The sequence below is a fragment of the Hydra viridissima genome, unplaced genomic scaffold (genome assembly GCF_058129835.1).
Source record: "Hydra viridissima isolate aposymbiotic clone 2 unplaced genomic scaffold, HvirCarnegie_v1 scaffold_1, whole genome shotgun sequence".
NCBI classification, from domain to species: Eukaryota; Metazoa; Cnidaria; class Hydrozoa; order Anthoathecata; family Hydridae; genus Hydra; species Hydra viridissima.
Genome location: NW_028324300.1, coordinates 9,900,102 through 9,913,793, shown reverse-complemented (window position 1 = coordinate 9,913,793; position 13,692 = coordinate 9,900,102). Strand labels below are relative to the sequence as shown.

The following is a 13,692-nucleotide window of genomic DNA, read 5'->3' as shown; positions in this document are numbered from 1 at the left end:
GACAAACACGCCTTGAAAGTTTTTTAATTTTAACTGTTTAGCAGCCTTTATCAATTGAAAGTTAGTTAAAGCTACATTAGGTAAAACAATTCCTTCTACGTCAATCCATTGAAAGTCGATCATTTTTTTTATTTTCTTAAAAAGTTTATCCGAATTTTTTAACAAGCGATTTTCATAGAATAGCACCTAAAAAGGGTATACTATTAAAGGGTGAGTTAGGTCCGAGTAATAAACCAGCTCCAACAGATTGATAACCTTTTCCAGTTTTAATGAAGAGTCCATCACCGTGAACATTTTTAGTCCATGGGGTGATAAACAATCCTTCTCCACCTAAAGTTTTTATCTTCATTCCATTTCCATTCTTTTTCAAGTAAACGATACCTCTTCCTGCAATTTTATCAACCATAGCAGAGCCGGCAGAAGAACCTACACCTGCTAACAATCCGGTGGCTAGAGCAGGAACTACTTTTGTAGCAAGAGTGCTGCCTATCATACCTAATAACGGTAAAAGAGCTCCGATAAATCCACCTTCAATTGTTGAGTTGTGCGATAATTGTCTTTTACTCAATTTAAGAGTGACTCCTTTACCAGTTTCATACGCTTTTTTAATTTTGTTCAATTGCACATTAGTGATAGCTAGAACATGTTTACCGTTCAAGTCTTGATGAGAAAGCTTAATGCTAGTATCGGTTTTGTCTTGAATGGCTTTTTTAATTTTATCAGATTGGCTCTGCGAGATATTAATTTTGATATTTTGATAATTGCTCATTTTTTATGTATTAAAAATTATTTATTTCACTTCTCGAATATGATATCGTATTGTAATATCCTCTCCACGAAAATCAACCAAATCTCCATTCTGATCAATGATGCGAGTAACCATTGTTGAAATTTCAAACAGTTTAACAGGAAGATAAATCAAATGCATTGGTCTCTCGATGATTTTATAGCCTGGACTAACATTTGGATAAAAGGAGTAAATGCAATTTAATTGGGTTCCATTACTATAGGATGATCCGATCACGTTGTTAACGATTCTGATGGTGTTAATGCTTGAAATTCTAACGATATTATCCGACTCGTATTCGGAATTGGAATTTAATTTTCTTTTAGTAAACCCTAAAACTGAAGAGATGCTGTTCTCCACGTTAAAGTCAATCAAATAATTCAAACCAAGTTTAATGGTTGATTTTAAAGTATTAAGATTGATTCCAATTTGAAGGTTGTTTGGAGAGTAATTAATTTTATTTGCAATAATATAACTTCCACGTTGAGCTGTTTTTATTGTGTTAAAAATAGACTTTTGCAAATACTCATTGATGTCTTTAATGTCATAGCTTCCTGATGGAATGATAATGTTCTCCCAATTAGCTCCATTGTTCATGCTGTATTTGAAAGAATTGTTTTTACTGTTTACATTTGGAATGCTGTTGTAAGTCTCAAGACCGAGAAAAGCCATTTCATAACTTTTTCCTTCGTTAAAAACGATTTTATCTAAAAATTCAGTGGTGATAACACTTGATTTTCCATCTACATCGATGATTATACCTGACATTTTTTAAATAAAAATTATTTTTTAAATTGTTTTAGAAAAATAAAAAATCATCAAACCCACTTCGGTACTTTCCCTCGTTCTTTTTAGAAGAGAGATCAATGACGGCAAATCCGTGAGGTTCATTCCAGCAATGATTGCAAAAGGCTTTAAACTCTTCTATTTTCATATCGCAGGAAACGTGATCTTGATAAATGTGATTAACGCTTTTTTGATCTTGTTTAAAGAGACAAATAAAGTTAGCATTTTCTCTGATGGTATGTCTTGGAATCTCGAAATAGTTTTGAGCGAGGTAAAAGCAGTCGACGTTAGAGTGTCTTCCTCGGATGTAATATTTTTCGCACTTGTTTTGATTAGTTAATTGCAAATCGTCAAAGATCATCAAATTGTTTTTGGTTGAGTCTAAGGATTCAGGTTCAGGCACATCGTCCGCTGTTTCAAAAAATTGACACTCCATATCATCATTGTTGGAATATTTTTTTGAAAGGTTGTTAATAACATCTTCAGGGTTTAAATTCAATTTTTCCATTTCGTCTTGTACATCATCTGTTAACAAATCAACAATATCCTTTTTAGGAAGTTTATTTTCGAAGGATCTTTTGAGTATTTTGTATTCAGGTTGAAAAAGGGATTTTCCAAAGACATACAATCGGTTGTAATCTAGCCATCCCGGTCTGAGAAGTAGATTGAGCAGCAACGTTGTTTTTCCATATCCAGACTTTCCAACGATGATTCCTCGAATGCTTCTCGGTAAAAGCTTGCTGTTGTTTCTTTTGGTTTTCCCAATTTTACACGACAATTTCATCACTTCCATTTTTTATATTTAAAAAGTTTTTATATATGTTAAAATGTACTGCGTTAAGTGTAGAAGAGAGACTGAAACCATTCACTTGAAAAACGAGATCACAAAAAACAACAGACCTATGTTGAAAGGGACTTGCAACTCTTGTGGGATAACAAAATGCAAGTTTGTTTCTTCGCATACGCCCAAAGGATCATCTTCGCATGCGATCAATGTAGGAGACTTGGTGGAATCGATCAACAATTTTTCAAAAAAAATAAAGCTTCCGTGGGCAAAGTTTCCAGGAGAAATGCACATTCCAGGGATGAATTTTGCAGGGCCTGGAACCAATTTGGACAAAAGACTCACTTCCACAGACATGTATCAAGATTGGAGCAAACCGGTAGACAGAGTGGACAATGCAGCGTATCACCATGATTTGGCATATAAATATTTAAACGACGTTCAAAGCAGAAATTTAGCAGATCGAATGATGCTTGAAGAAATGAATTCGATTCCCAATCCCACTCAAAAAGAAAAAAGCGAGCGAAAAATCATCGCTCCCATCATCAAAGCCAAAGCTAAATTCGGATTGGGTGTAAGTGATTTGAAATGGACAGACCAGCTTGCAGAGGAGCTTCATAAACCGGTGATTCATCATTTTAAAAGAAGAAGGGTGATTGTAAACGACATTGATGAAATATGGGCCGCAGATTTGGTGGACATGCAATCGTTTTCAAAATTCAACAAGGGTGTAAAATATTTGCTCATGGTGATTGACGTGTTTTCAAAGTATGGATGGATCGTTCCGTTAAAAAGCAAAACGGGTCTTGAAGTGGCAGAATCGTTGAAAAAGATTTTTGGTGAAAGAAAATGCGTCAAATTGTGGGTAGATAAAGGAAAAGAGTTTTACAACAAGCATGTGAGAGCGTTGGGTGTGCAATTATACTCCACTGAAAACGAGGAAAAAAGTTCTGTTGTCGAGCGATGGAACAGAACGATGAAAGAGAGAATGTTTAAATATTTTTCAGCCAACAATACCAATAAATATATTGACGTATTAGATGAGATGGTGAAAAATTACAACAACACAAAGCACTCTTCTATCAAAATGACACCAGTTGAAGCTAGCGATGAAAAGAATAAAGGTAGGGTATGGTGGAATCTGTATGGAAAGGATCAAACATTACCAGCAAAACCAAAATTCTTAATGGGTGATCAAGTGCGGATTGTAAAAAAGAAGTCTCATTTTGAAAAGGGGTATACACCGAGATGGACAGAGGAGGTTTTTACAGTGTCAAAAGTTCAGTATACGAATCCACCCACGTATAAAATCTCTGACGCTAACGGTGAAGAAATTCAAGGCACCTTTTACGAGCAGGAGATGCAAAAGACACATCAAGACATATTCAGAATTGAAAAAATCATTCGCAAAACCAAGAGCAAGTCGTTAGTCAAATGGTTAGGATATCCAGACTCCTTTAATTCATGGGTAGATAATAATGAATTGTTAAGTTTGCAAAAATGATCTAAAAATTTAATTTTAATATGTAAAATGCATGCTCCTCACAAGTTTTTTAGAAATGTTGCCTCAGCAGAAGTTCACAGTTTGGATTTGCAATTAAAAATTTTGGAAGAGAGGGTTAGAGAGTTGGAGGAAAGAAGACCGAACAACATTATTGTGTCTACGAAAACGTTAGATCATCCACCTTATTTCAACGTTAATGAACAATATGAGATTTTTGCTCAGAAAGACATTAAATTTGCTGCTCTCTCACATACAATGATAGCTTTATCCATTGGGGTGAATTTGGAGAAAGGTGTTGCAGTGATAACATTAATGAATAAAATTACTGATCAATTGAATTATAGAAAAAACGAAGTTATTATTTCAGAGTCTGTAGATGATGTTATTATGGATGTGAATAGTAACAGCAAACAGGACGTGATTGTTAAAAAAGGAGAAAAACTTTGTAAGATTAATTACATTGATTTAAAATAATTTTTTTATTGATAAAAAAATGGAAATATTGAATGAAAAACTTTATCCAGTTCTTCCAACAGCTCCTGCAGATGAAGGACATAGTTACCGGCTTCAGAAAATAAGCGAGATACAAAAAGAGATAGAGAGTGAAAAAGCAAAAAGAGTTCATCTAAGCAAAAAGTATCATCGCGTGTTTAGGATCATTTCTAATGTAGATAATACAATGCAAACCTTATGCATTGCTTTGGGTGTGACTGGAATTGATCTTTTATCAACCATCGCTGCTGCCCCTGTTGCAATTGCGTGTGAAGGTGTAGCTATTGGAATGGGTTTTTTATCAATTGTAGGAGGACAAGTCAACAAAAAACTAGCATTAAAAGCGGAAAAGCATGAAAAGATCAAAGTGTTGGCAGAGTCGAAATTGAATACGATTAGCGAGCACATTTCCAAAGCGTTGATGGATGGAAAAATAAACGATTCAGAGTTTCAATTGATTCTTGATGAGCTTCAAAAATTTAAATCCTTGATGGAGGAAATACGAACCAAAACCAAAAAGGGAATAGATGAAGTTACTAAAGAAAACTTGATCCAAAAAGGACGAGAAGACGCGATTCAAACGTTTAACAATTTGTTTAAGAAAGGATCAACGTAGTCGTAAAAACCAATTTATGTATTTTTCCACGTATTTTAAGAAAGGATCAACGTAGTCGTAAAAACCAATTTATGTATTTTTTCAACGTATTTTAAAAAGATGTTTTTCTTTAAAATACAAGACCTGAATAAAAGGGATGAAATTGTGAAAGAAATTAATGACAGACGAAAGAGGATTTATCAGAACAGCGTGAATGACAACATTTCAGATACGAATTTTCAAGCTGATGTGAGCAAGCTATTTAAACCCATCATCGAGAGCAATGAAAAGATGATCAAAAGCCTGTCAGTCGATCAAAAAAAGAAAAGACCTTTCGAAGTGAACAAAGTTGGAGATAAAATGTACATTGGAAAAATGGAGGTTGAAATAGATGGAAATGATATCATTTTCGGTGAAGAAAAGTATAATGGAACAAAAGGTCTTTGGGAACTGATGACTGAATTAACAATACCAAAGAGCTATACCGATGAAGATTTGCAAAATTATGAAAAAATTTTAATGGATAGTGATGCTATAAGATCTGATTCGCAACCGCATAAACAGAAATCATCAAGAAGACCAAAGTATCAACAACTTATTGCTCCTATTTGGGAAAAAATGATGCGTATTGAAAAGGGTATAAAAGGTCGTGGTGTTATTATTCTTCCGAGCGATCCTAATGCGTTGGTGGAAAAGCTTGAATTGAGTATTGCTGCATGGCATGCTGGGAATAAAGAGTCAAGAAATATGGCTGTTGCTATTTGCGATGAGCTGTTGAGACAAGGGGAGATTAATAAAGAGGAATATAAATCGTTAATGAGGACTATTGATAAAATTATTTAAAAAGATTGTTTTATTTAAAAAAAATGCTCATTGTGAACAAAAGAAGATATGTGAAAAAGAACGTTGTTGGTGGAGGTGGTATTGTAGACATGATTAAAAATTTCATAAAAAGAGCAGCTGCGTCAAGTGTTACAAAAGCAACAGTGAATTTGCTTAAAAATGCTGCAACAAGCAAAATTGGACAAGAAGCGATTACAGCTGCAAAATCTGCTGGGACAGAGTTAGCCCTTTCAGCCATTTCCACTGCTAGAGATGTGGCTATTGACAAAGGTAAAAAGACCATTGAGAAATTAAAGACTGGTTCATCTATTCAAAGTAAGAAAATGTCTAAAAAGAACGCGATTCGAATTCAAGACCTGGTGAAAATAGGGCAGGGCATGAAAATAGTATGAAGATAGCATTCTGTTGCGATGACTTGTTATAAACTTGCAATGTCTTGCGATAAGAGACATTTAAATGAATTAAATAATTTTTTATTATATAAAAAAATGATAAGTACTGAGCGATTAAGAGTTACTGAGAACCCAGAGTATGATATTGGTATTAAAAAAGTTGATTTTTTTGAGTATCTTCCAATCAATCTCGATTTAAATTCTTCAGGCACGATTACTTTTGAGATTGACTGTCAATCGATTCAAACAGTACCATCAGAGGCTTACATTCTTATTGAAGGAGTGTTGAAAAAGAGCGATGGAACCTTTTACGATGCTAAAGACAACATTGCACTGGTGAACAACGCTTTGTTGTATTTGTTTAATGATGTGACTTATGACTTGTCGGGAGAGCAAGTGGAACGAGTGATGTATCCAGGTCCAGCCACCACCATACTTGGATTGATGAAATATCCTTATGGATTTCAGTTTGCTGATGGATTAAAACAGATGTGGTATATGGATACGTCAAATCTTGTTGGAAATTCAGGATTCAATGTTAGACGAGACCACTTGTTTGCAGACACTACATCCGTTGGAGCTTTTTCGTTTAAAATTCCGTTGAAGCACATTTTTGGATTTTGCGAAACCTATGACAAAGTTGTTTATGGGTTTAGGCATACCATCACCTTTACAAAGAAAGAATGTGATGATGCGATTTATAGAGCGGAGAGCGTTAGTGCAGGAATGATCAATCTTAAAAAATTCAGACTTTATATGCCTCGCGTTGAATTAGATATTTCGAAAAAGACTGATTTCATGAATTTAATAGCTCAAAAAATTCCCATTCAAGTGGCTTATAAATCAAACAAATGTGAAAGACAGCTTATTCCAGCCGGTCAAACAGAATTTACCTGGTCGCTTGGAAGAGTCACTGACAAAAGCATTCCAAGATTTATCTTGTTCGGACTTCAGACAAACAGAAATTCCAGTCAAACAGTTAATCCGTCACTATTCGACCATTGTGATGTTAGCAATTTTTACGTGACTGTTAATGGAATAAAGTATCCAAATTACAATTACGACTTGAATTTTGGAGAAAAGAGAGTGGTTATGGCTTATTCAGATGCGTTCTCTTTTGATGAAAAATATTACGGCACAAATGAACTTGTTTGTCAATCTGGGTTAAGCTTGCTTGAATATATAAAATTATATCCGTTGTTCTTTGTGGATATCATCAAGCAAAAAGAAAGAATGACGTCGGAAACAGCTGAATTAGTGGTAAACCTTAAATTTCGAACTTCAACTATTGCAAATACCGTTATTTTTGCAGTGGTGATCTCTGACAAACTGCTTAAATTTGTTTCAGACGGAACCAACATGACTGCTGTTTATTAAGATGTCTTTTCAGGAAAAATTGAATTGACTTAAAAAAAATCTTGGTATAATAAAATGAGATATACAACATCGTATTTGAAAAATTTGTTGAATGAAAACGGCGTTAGTAAAACAGCAGATGATTTAATAACGTTGATGATGCTTGCGGTTGAAAACAACTTGATTAGTAAAGATGAGATTTTAGAAAGAGCAAAAGAAAAAAAAGAAAAGCCTCCTCCAAAAGAAAAAAAACCTGTTGATCCGAAATGGGAATGGCTTAGTTTTGTTAAGAAAAAACCCATCACTGTGAGAATAACCAACATTGAAACGGGTGAGGTGACTGAATACAAGTCTCTTTACAAAGCGATGGCAGGAACTGGACGTGGATGGAGATATTTAGAGCGTCGAGATGGAAAGGTTGATAATGGAATCAAGATTGAATTTTTAAATTCTGAAAAGCTTGAAAAACGTAAAAAGCAGCAAAATTGATTTTTTAACTTTTAACATGTTAAAAAATTGACTTAAATAAAATTCTTGGCATAAATAAAAAGATGGAAAGCATGCAAAAGGATGATCTTTTAAATGCCCTTGATGATAGCTTTTTGTCAACTTCTGATACGGCTAAATCAGAAAGTTTGTTTAAATTTCTAAAAAACGTAAGAAAACTTCCAAAGGAACATCGAATCATTTTCAAAGAAATGGTTGAAGTAGCACCTTTTGAAGAAGTGATCAGAAATATAAAAGAAGACATTGATCTGCGTAATAAATTCCTGATAGGAACAAATTGGAAACTAAATGCTAGCGGACGTAATAATTGTCGTAAAATCACTGAACATATTAGAGAGATTAAAAATATGTATTCACGTCTTTCCAAATAATTTTTTAATTCTTTTCACGGGAGAATTAAAAAAAACGGTAAAAACTTTTCGAAGAAGAAAATATGCTGAAAGTGTGCGAAGATTTAAAAAAAAATTGAATTGACTTAAAGAAAATCTTAGTATAATAAAAATGAGTATCTATTCTTCAAAACCAGAATTAATTGCTAAAGAGCGAAAACTTGAATGCATCGAAAAAAATTTTCTTTCCCTTAATAAAATGGGTGATAAAACTGATGTTAAAAAGCAAAAAGCAAAAACTTTCGCCAAAGAGCGAAAAATTGAAAGTGACATAAAGAAAAATCTTTCCGTAATAAAAATGGAAAGTAAAACTGTTAAAGATCGAAAAGTATCAATGGCATCATTAAGAAGAGATGCTAAAGAAAGAGCTATAAAAGACTATACCAGAATGACTAGGGAAGAGCTTGTTGAAGCAATAAGAACAACAAAACCTGTCATTGGCCAAAAGTCTGTTAATGATCGAAAAGATCGAAATAAAATGACTGTAAAAGAATTAAGAGAGATGGCTAAAGGTCGTGATGATATCAAAGGTATCTATAAAATGAAAAAAGCTGATCTCATTGCAGCTTTAAATATTACCATCATTGGAAGTGGTCCTGCTCCTCAACCTGTAGCTCGTAGACGCACGACTGAGGCGAGACCTTTGCCTGTTAATGAAAGACCTACCGTGGTTAGGTTTGTTCGACCAGCTGTAAAAGTTTCTGTAAAACCGACAAAAGTAAGGTTTGTTCATCCACCTGTAAAAGTTTCTGTAAAGCCGACAAAAGTTTCAATAAAGCCGACAAAAGTAAGGTTTGCTGTTGGTTCTGAAAGACCTGTACCTGCTCCAAGACCTGTACCTGCTCCAAGACCAAGGTCTGACGACTTGATTTCATTCGAAACTTCTGCTCTCTTGCAAAATAGGATGATAAGAGATGAACCTTCTATTCTTAACACACCGGTTATAGATTCAACAAACGTTATTACACCTAGACCGGTTCCAGCACCAAGACCTTTATTTTCAAGTCTGACGGCAGCTACAAAAAGTGTGGCGTCCTATGTTACAACTAAGTTTAATGATATTAAAGAATGGATAGATCCCTACGTTCCTGAAGTAGTCAAGAAGAATGTAAGCGAATCAGTGAAACAAATCGATGAAAAGATACAGTCTATCAAATCACTTGTATTAAAAACAGTGTACAAACAGCCCGTGTCAAAACCAATTATAGTAAAGTTTAATATGACTAAGCATTCAGCAGAGCGCTCCACCAGAGTATTTTCTTACGAGCCGTCTTCTTGTTATCAAGACATTGTTCCTTTTTTAAACTTGGTAAGGGAGTCTGCCATTCAAACCATGGAAGGAGAAAGAAACACAAAGGTAAGAATTGTTTTAGTCTGTGAAATGACTCGCGTAAGCATCTTGACTGGTGAGGAAACTACTCAGACAGCTAACTTTTCATCTAATGCGCGAAGATTATTGGAGGGTGATGATGTGAGAGAGCTTATGACTGAAATGGAAGAAAAAATCTTGGAACGTAGCGCTAATTACAACAAGATGGGATCCAATTGCGTCTTGTCAAAGATTTTAAGAATGGATATAAGCTTTGTTGATTATGAACCTTTCAAGGGCTCTTCCTACATGGAGCTGCCTCTCAAGTTGAAAAACAAAAAGGCTATCATCAACATGGTAAACAACGACAATGAATGCTTCAAGTGGTGCGTCACCAGAGCGTTGAATCTTAAAAATAGAGACAATGAAAGAATTGACAATGATCTTATTTTAAAATCAGAAGAGTTGAATTGGGAAGGAATGGAATTTCCTGTAAAGACAACTCAAATCAAAAAGTTTGAAGTGAATAATCCTGACATCAGCGTGAACGTCTTTCACTATGAAATGAATAAGCCTCAACCTATGCTTATATCCAAATTTCATGATCGAAAGCACTGTGTTGATTTGCTGTATATTTCAAACAAAGACAACAGCCATTATTGCCTTATTAACAATTTCAGTCGGTTTGCCGGCTCCTCAACAACAAAAGGAAAAAGAAAACTTCATTTTTGCAGAAATTGCATGCATGGTTATGACCAAGAAGAAAAGCTTCAAATTCACAAAGGATACTGTTATGAGAACGCTCCAATGAGAATTGATCTTCCAAAAGAAGGGTCGACCCTTGAGTTTAAAAACTACAACAATAGTATGAGAGTTCCGTACTGTGTCTATGCCGACTTTGAAAGTTTCATCAAACCCATCGATGACAACACTTGCACCCCTGACTTAAAACAGTCATACACCAAAAAATACCAAAAGCATGTTCCAAGCTCCTTCTGCTATTACATCATAGGACCTGATGGTTTAAAAATTAAATCTTTTGAGTATACAGCCGAAAGCGATAAGGATGACGTAGGTAAAAAGTTTGTTACCAGTCTTGAAGCTGACTTTATAAAGATTTGCTATGATAGTTATTCACTTAAACAACAATGGAAGAATAAGCCAATAAAGACGGATGAGGACAAGAAGAAGTATGAAGCTGCAACCGAATGTCACATTTGCAAAAAGGATCTTAATGGTGAAAAAGTGTGGGATCACTGTCATTTGACTGGAAAATACCGCGGTGCTGCTCATGATGCTTGCAATAAAAAATATCGAATTCCAAAATTCATACCAGTCATTTTCCACAACTTGTCTGCCTATGACAGTCATTTGTTCATCAAGAGATTAGGCGGAAAAAACGGAAAACTCAATTGCATACCCAACAGCGAAGAAAAATACATCAGCTTCTCAAAAAGCATCAAAGTGAGAGATTCGATTGATAAGAAAGGTAACCCAACAAAAGTGTATAGAGATTTAAGGTTCGTTGACAGCTATAGGTTCATGCAAAGCTCGTTAGCAGATTTGACTAGCAACCTTGTTAAAGATTTGTGTGAGGAGTGCTCTAAATTAGACCCTAAGACATGCAAAAAGGACTGCCTTGATAAGAAAGGTAAAAAATGCAAGTGCAAAGACAATTGTAAAGACTGCGCTCATAGAAGATTTAAAAAAGGAGACATCATGTGCAAACATCTCAATTCATTATACAGCGGAGAACAAAGAAATTTGCTACTAAGAAAAGGAGTTTACCCCTATGAATGGGTGGACTCGATTGAAAAGTTTTCCGAAACGCAATTGCCTCCGAAAGAAGCCTTTTATTCTAGACTAGATGATAAACGCATCAGCGATGAAGACTACGCGCATGCACAAAACGTTTGGAACGTATTTGGATGCAAAACCTTTAAAGACTATCACGTGCTATACAACAAGTCCGACGTTCTTAATCTTGCCGATGTCTTTGAAAATTTTAGAGACACTTGCATGGAATATTACAGTCTCGACCCTCTTTGGTATTACACCTCTCCTGGTTTGGCTTAGGACGCTATGTTAAAGGAAACTAAAATTGAGCTGGACTTGATAACCGATATTGACATGCTCAACATGATCCAAAAAGGAATACGCGGTGGAATCTGCATGATCTCGAATCGACTTGGAAATGCTAATAACAAATACATGTCAGACTATGATCCTTCACAACCATCCACATTTATTCAGTACTTAGACGCCAACAATCTTTATGGATGGGCTATGAGTAAAGCTCTTCCCGTTGGAGGATTCAGATGGATGACTGATCTTGAAAATTGGCGCAGCATGCCGTGCATTCTTGAAGTTGACTTGAGCTATCCTGTTGAGCTTCACGATTTACACAACGACTACCCTCTTGCACCTGAAAGATTAACCATTGGAAAAGTACCCAAGCTGGTTCCCAATTTAAACAACAAAGAAAAATACGTCATTCACCATGAAAGCCTAAAACTCTATGAACGATTGGGTTTAGTCATCACCAAAATTCATCGAGGCTTTAACTTCAGAGAAGAACCTTTCATGAAATCATACATTGATGGCAACACCGATAAAAGAACAAGAGCTAAAAACGAATTTGAGAAGGATTTTTTCAAACTCATGAACAACTCCGTCTTTGGTAAAACCATGGAAAACATTCTAAAGCATGTTGATATTAAACTTGTCACCACAAGAAAAGAAGTCTTAAAATTATCCAAAAATCCTCGTTATGATCGGTACAACATTTTTGATGAAAACCTTTCTGCCATTCACATGAAGAAAACACAAGTTACTTACGATAAACCTGTTTACTTAGGAATGAGCATCCTCGACCTGAGCAAAACTCTCATGTTTGAACACCACTATGACTACATGAAACCTAAATACGGTGATCGAGCAAAACTTCTCATGACTGACACCGACTCGCTCATTTATGAAATCGAAACAGACGATTTTTACAAAGACATTGCTGATGATGTACTTGAAAAATTTGACTCGAGCGAATTTCCAAAAGACCATCCTGCCATTGAAAACGTTGGCTTCAAAGTAGGAAAAAATAAAAAGGTTATTGGCAAGTTCAAAGATGAGACCGGTGGAAAGCAAATCACGCAGTTTGTCGGGCTTCGACCTAAGCTCTACTCCTACTGCATCCCTGAAGAAATTGAAAAAGAAGATAAAGAGCACAAAAAATGCAAAGGAGTCAAAAAGAACGTGGTCAAAAATAAGATTACTCATCAAGACTACTATGACTGCTTGCAGGGTAAACAAGAAAAGCTCGCCACCATGAACGTTTTCAGATCTCATCTTCACGACGTTTACACTGAAGAAATTAACAAAGTCGCACTCAGCGCTAACGATGACAAAAGACACATCTTACAAGACGGCATTCACACCTTGGCTATCGGACATTACAAAACAAGGCAATAAACAAGAACAGGCATCTTAAAGAACTGGTATATAAATAACATGATTATTTTTATACTTCTTCTTGATTTTTAAAGACGACTCTTAAGTATTGGTTTTGTCATGATATGATGTGTTCACCATTTTTTATGCATCCTTAAGTATAGGAAATGTATCAATGCGCCAGAACCCGCTTTTCGTTATATATCTGATCATATGATGAGATTAAATGAAATTGTACTGATCATGTGCCATTGCTGAGCGCTTTATTAATTTTTTTCTCCTTTTTTTCAATAATTTATTTCACTGCTGCTTTTATATTTTCATCAAATTCTTTCCCTATTTCTTAAAGCATTTTGTGTAACTAAGCAAGAGAATATACAATTATCTGAACAGCGAACACTAAAAAAATATTGCTCGAATGACTTATTTTAGTTTGAGGATTGATGAGGAATATACTATAGTGTGTACTCTCCATCAATCCTCAAACTAATATAAGTTATT

At 35.1% G+C, this 13,692-nt stretch overlaps 1 protein-coding gene across 1 annotated transcript; it reads left to right on the top strand.

Moving 5' to 3' along the window:
* Positions 1 to 8,769: 8,769 nt before the first annotated feature.
* LOC149893277 (uncharacterized) lies at positions 8,770 to 11,820 on the top strand. The gene is made up of 3 exons (XM_090094927.1): positions 8,770 to 9,153; positions 10,042 to 11,117; positions 11,277 to 11,820. Exons 1-3 carry the CDS (start codon positions 8,770 to 8,772, stop codon positions 11,818 to 11,820), a joined length of 2,004 nt encoding a protein of 667 aa, XP_089951053.1.
* The last annotated feature ends 1,872 nt before the right edge of the window (positions 11,821 to 13,692 follow it).

What these genes read in the sequence shown, in the direction of transcription:
- LOC149893277 (XM_090094927.1), top strand. Translation starts at nt 8,770, where the DNA reads ATGGCATCATTAAGAAGAGATGCTAAAGAAAGAGCTATAAAAGACTAT. An exon ending in TTTCTGTAAAACCGACAAAA is followed by an intron (nt 9,154 to 10,041) that starts GTAAGGTTTGTT and finishes GAACCTTTCAAG; the next exon opens with GGCTCTTCCTACATGGAGCT. An exon ending in TCTGCCTATGACAGTCATTT is followed by an intron (nt 11,118 to 11,276) that starts GTTCATCAAGAG and finishes GTTCGTTGACAG; the next exon opens with CTATAGGTTCATGCAAAGCT.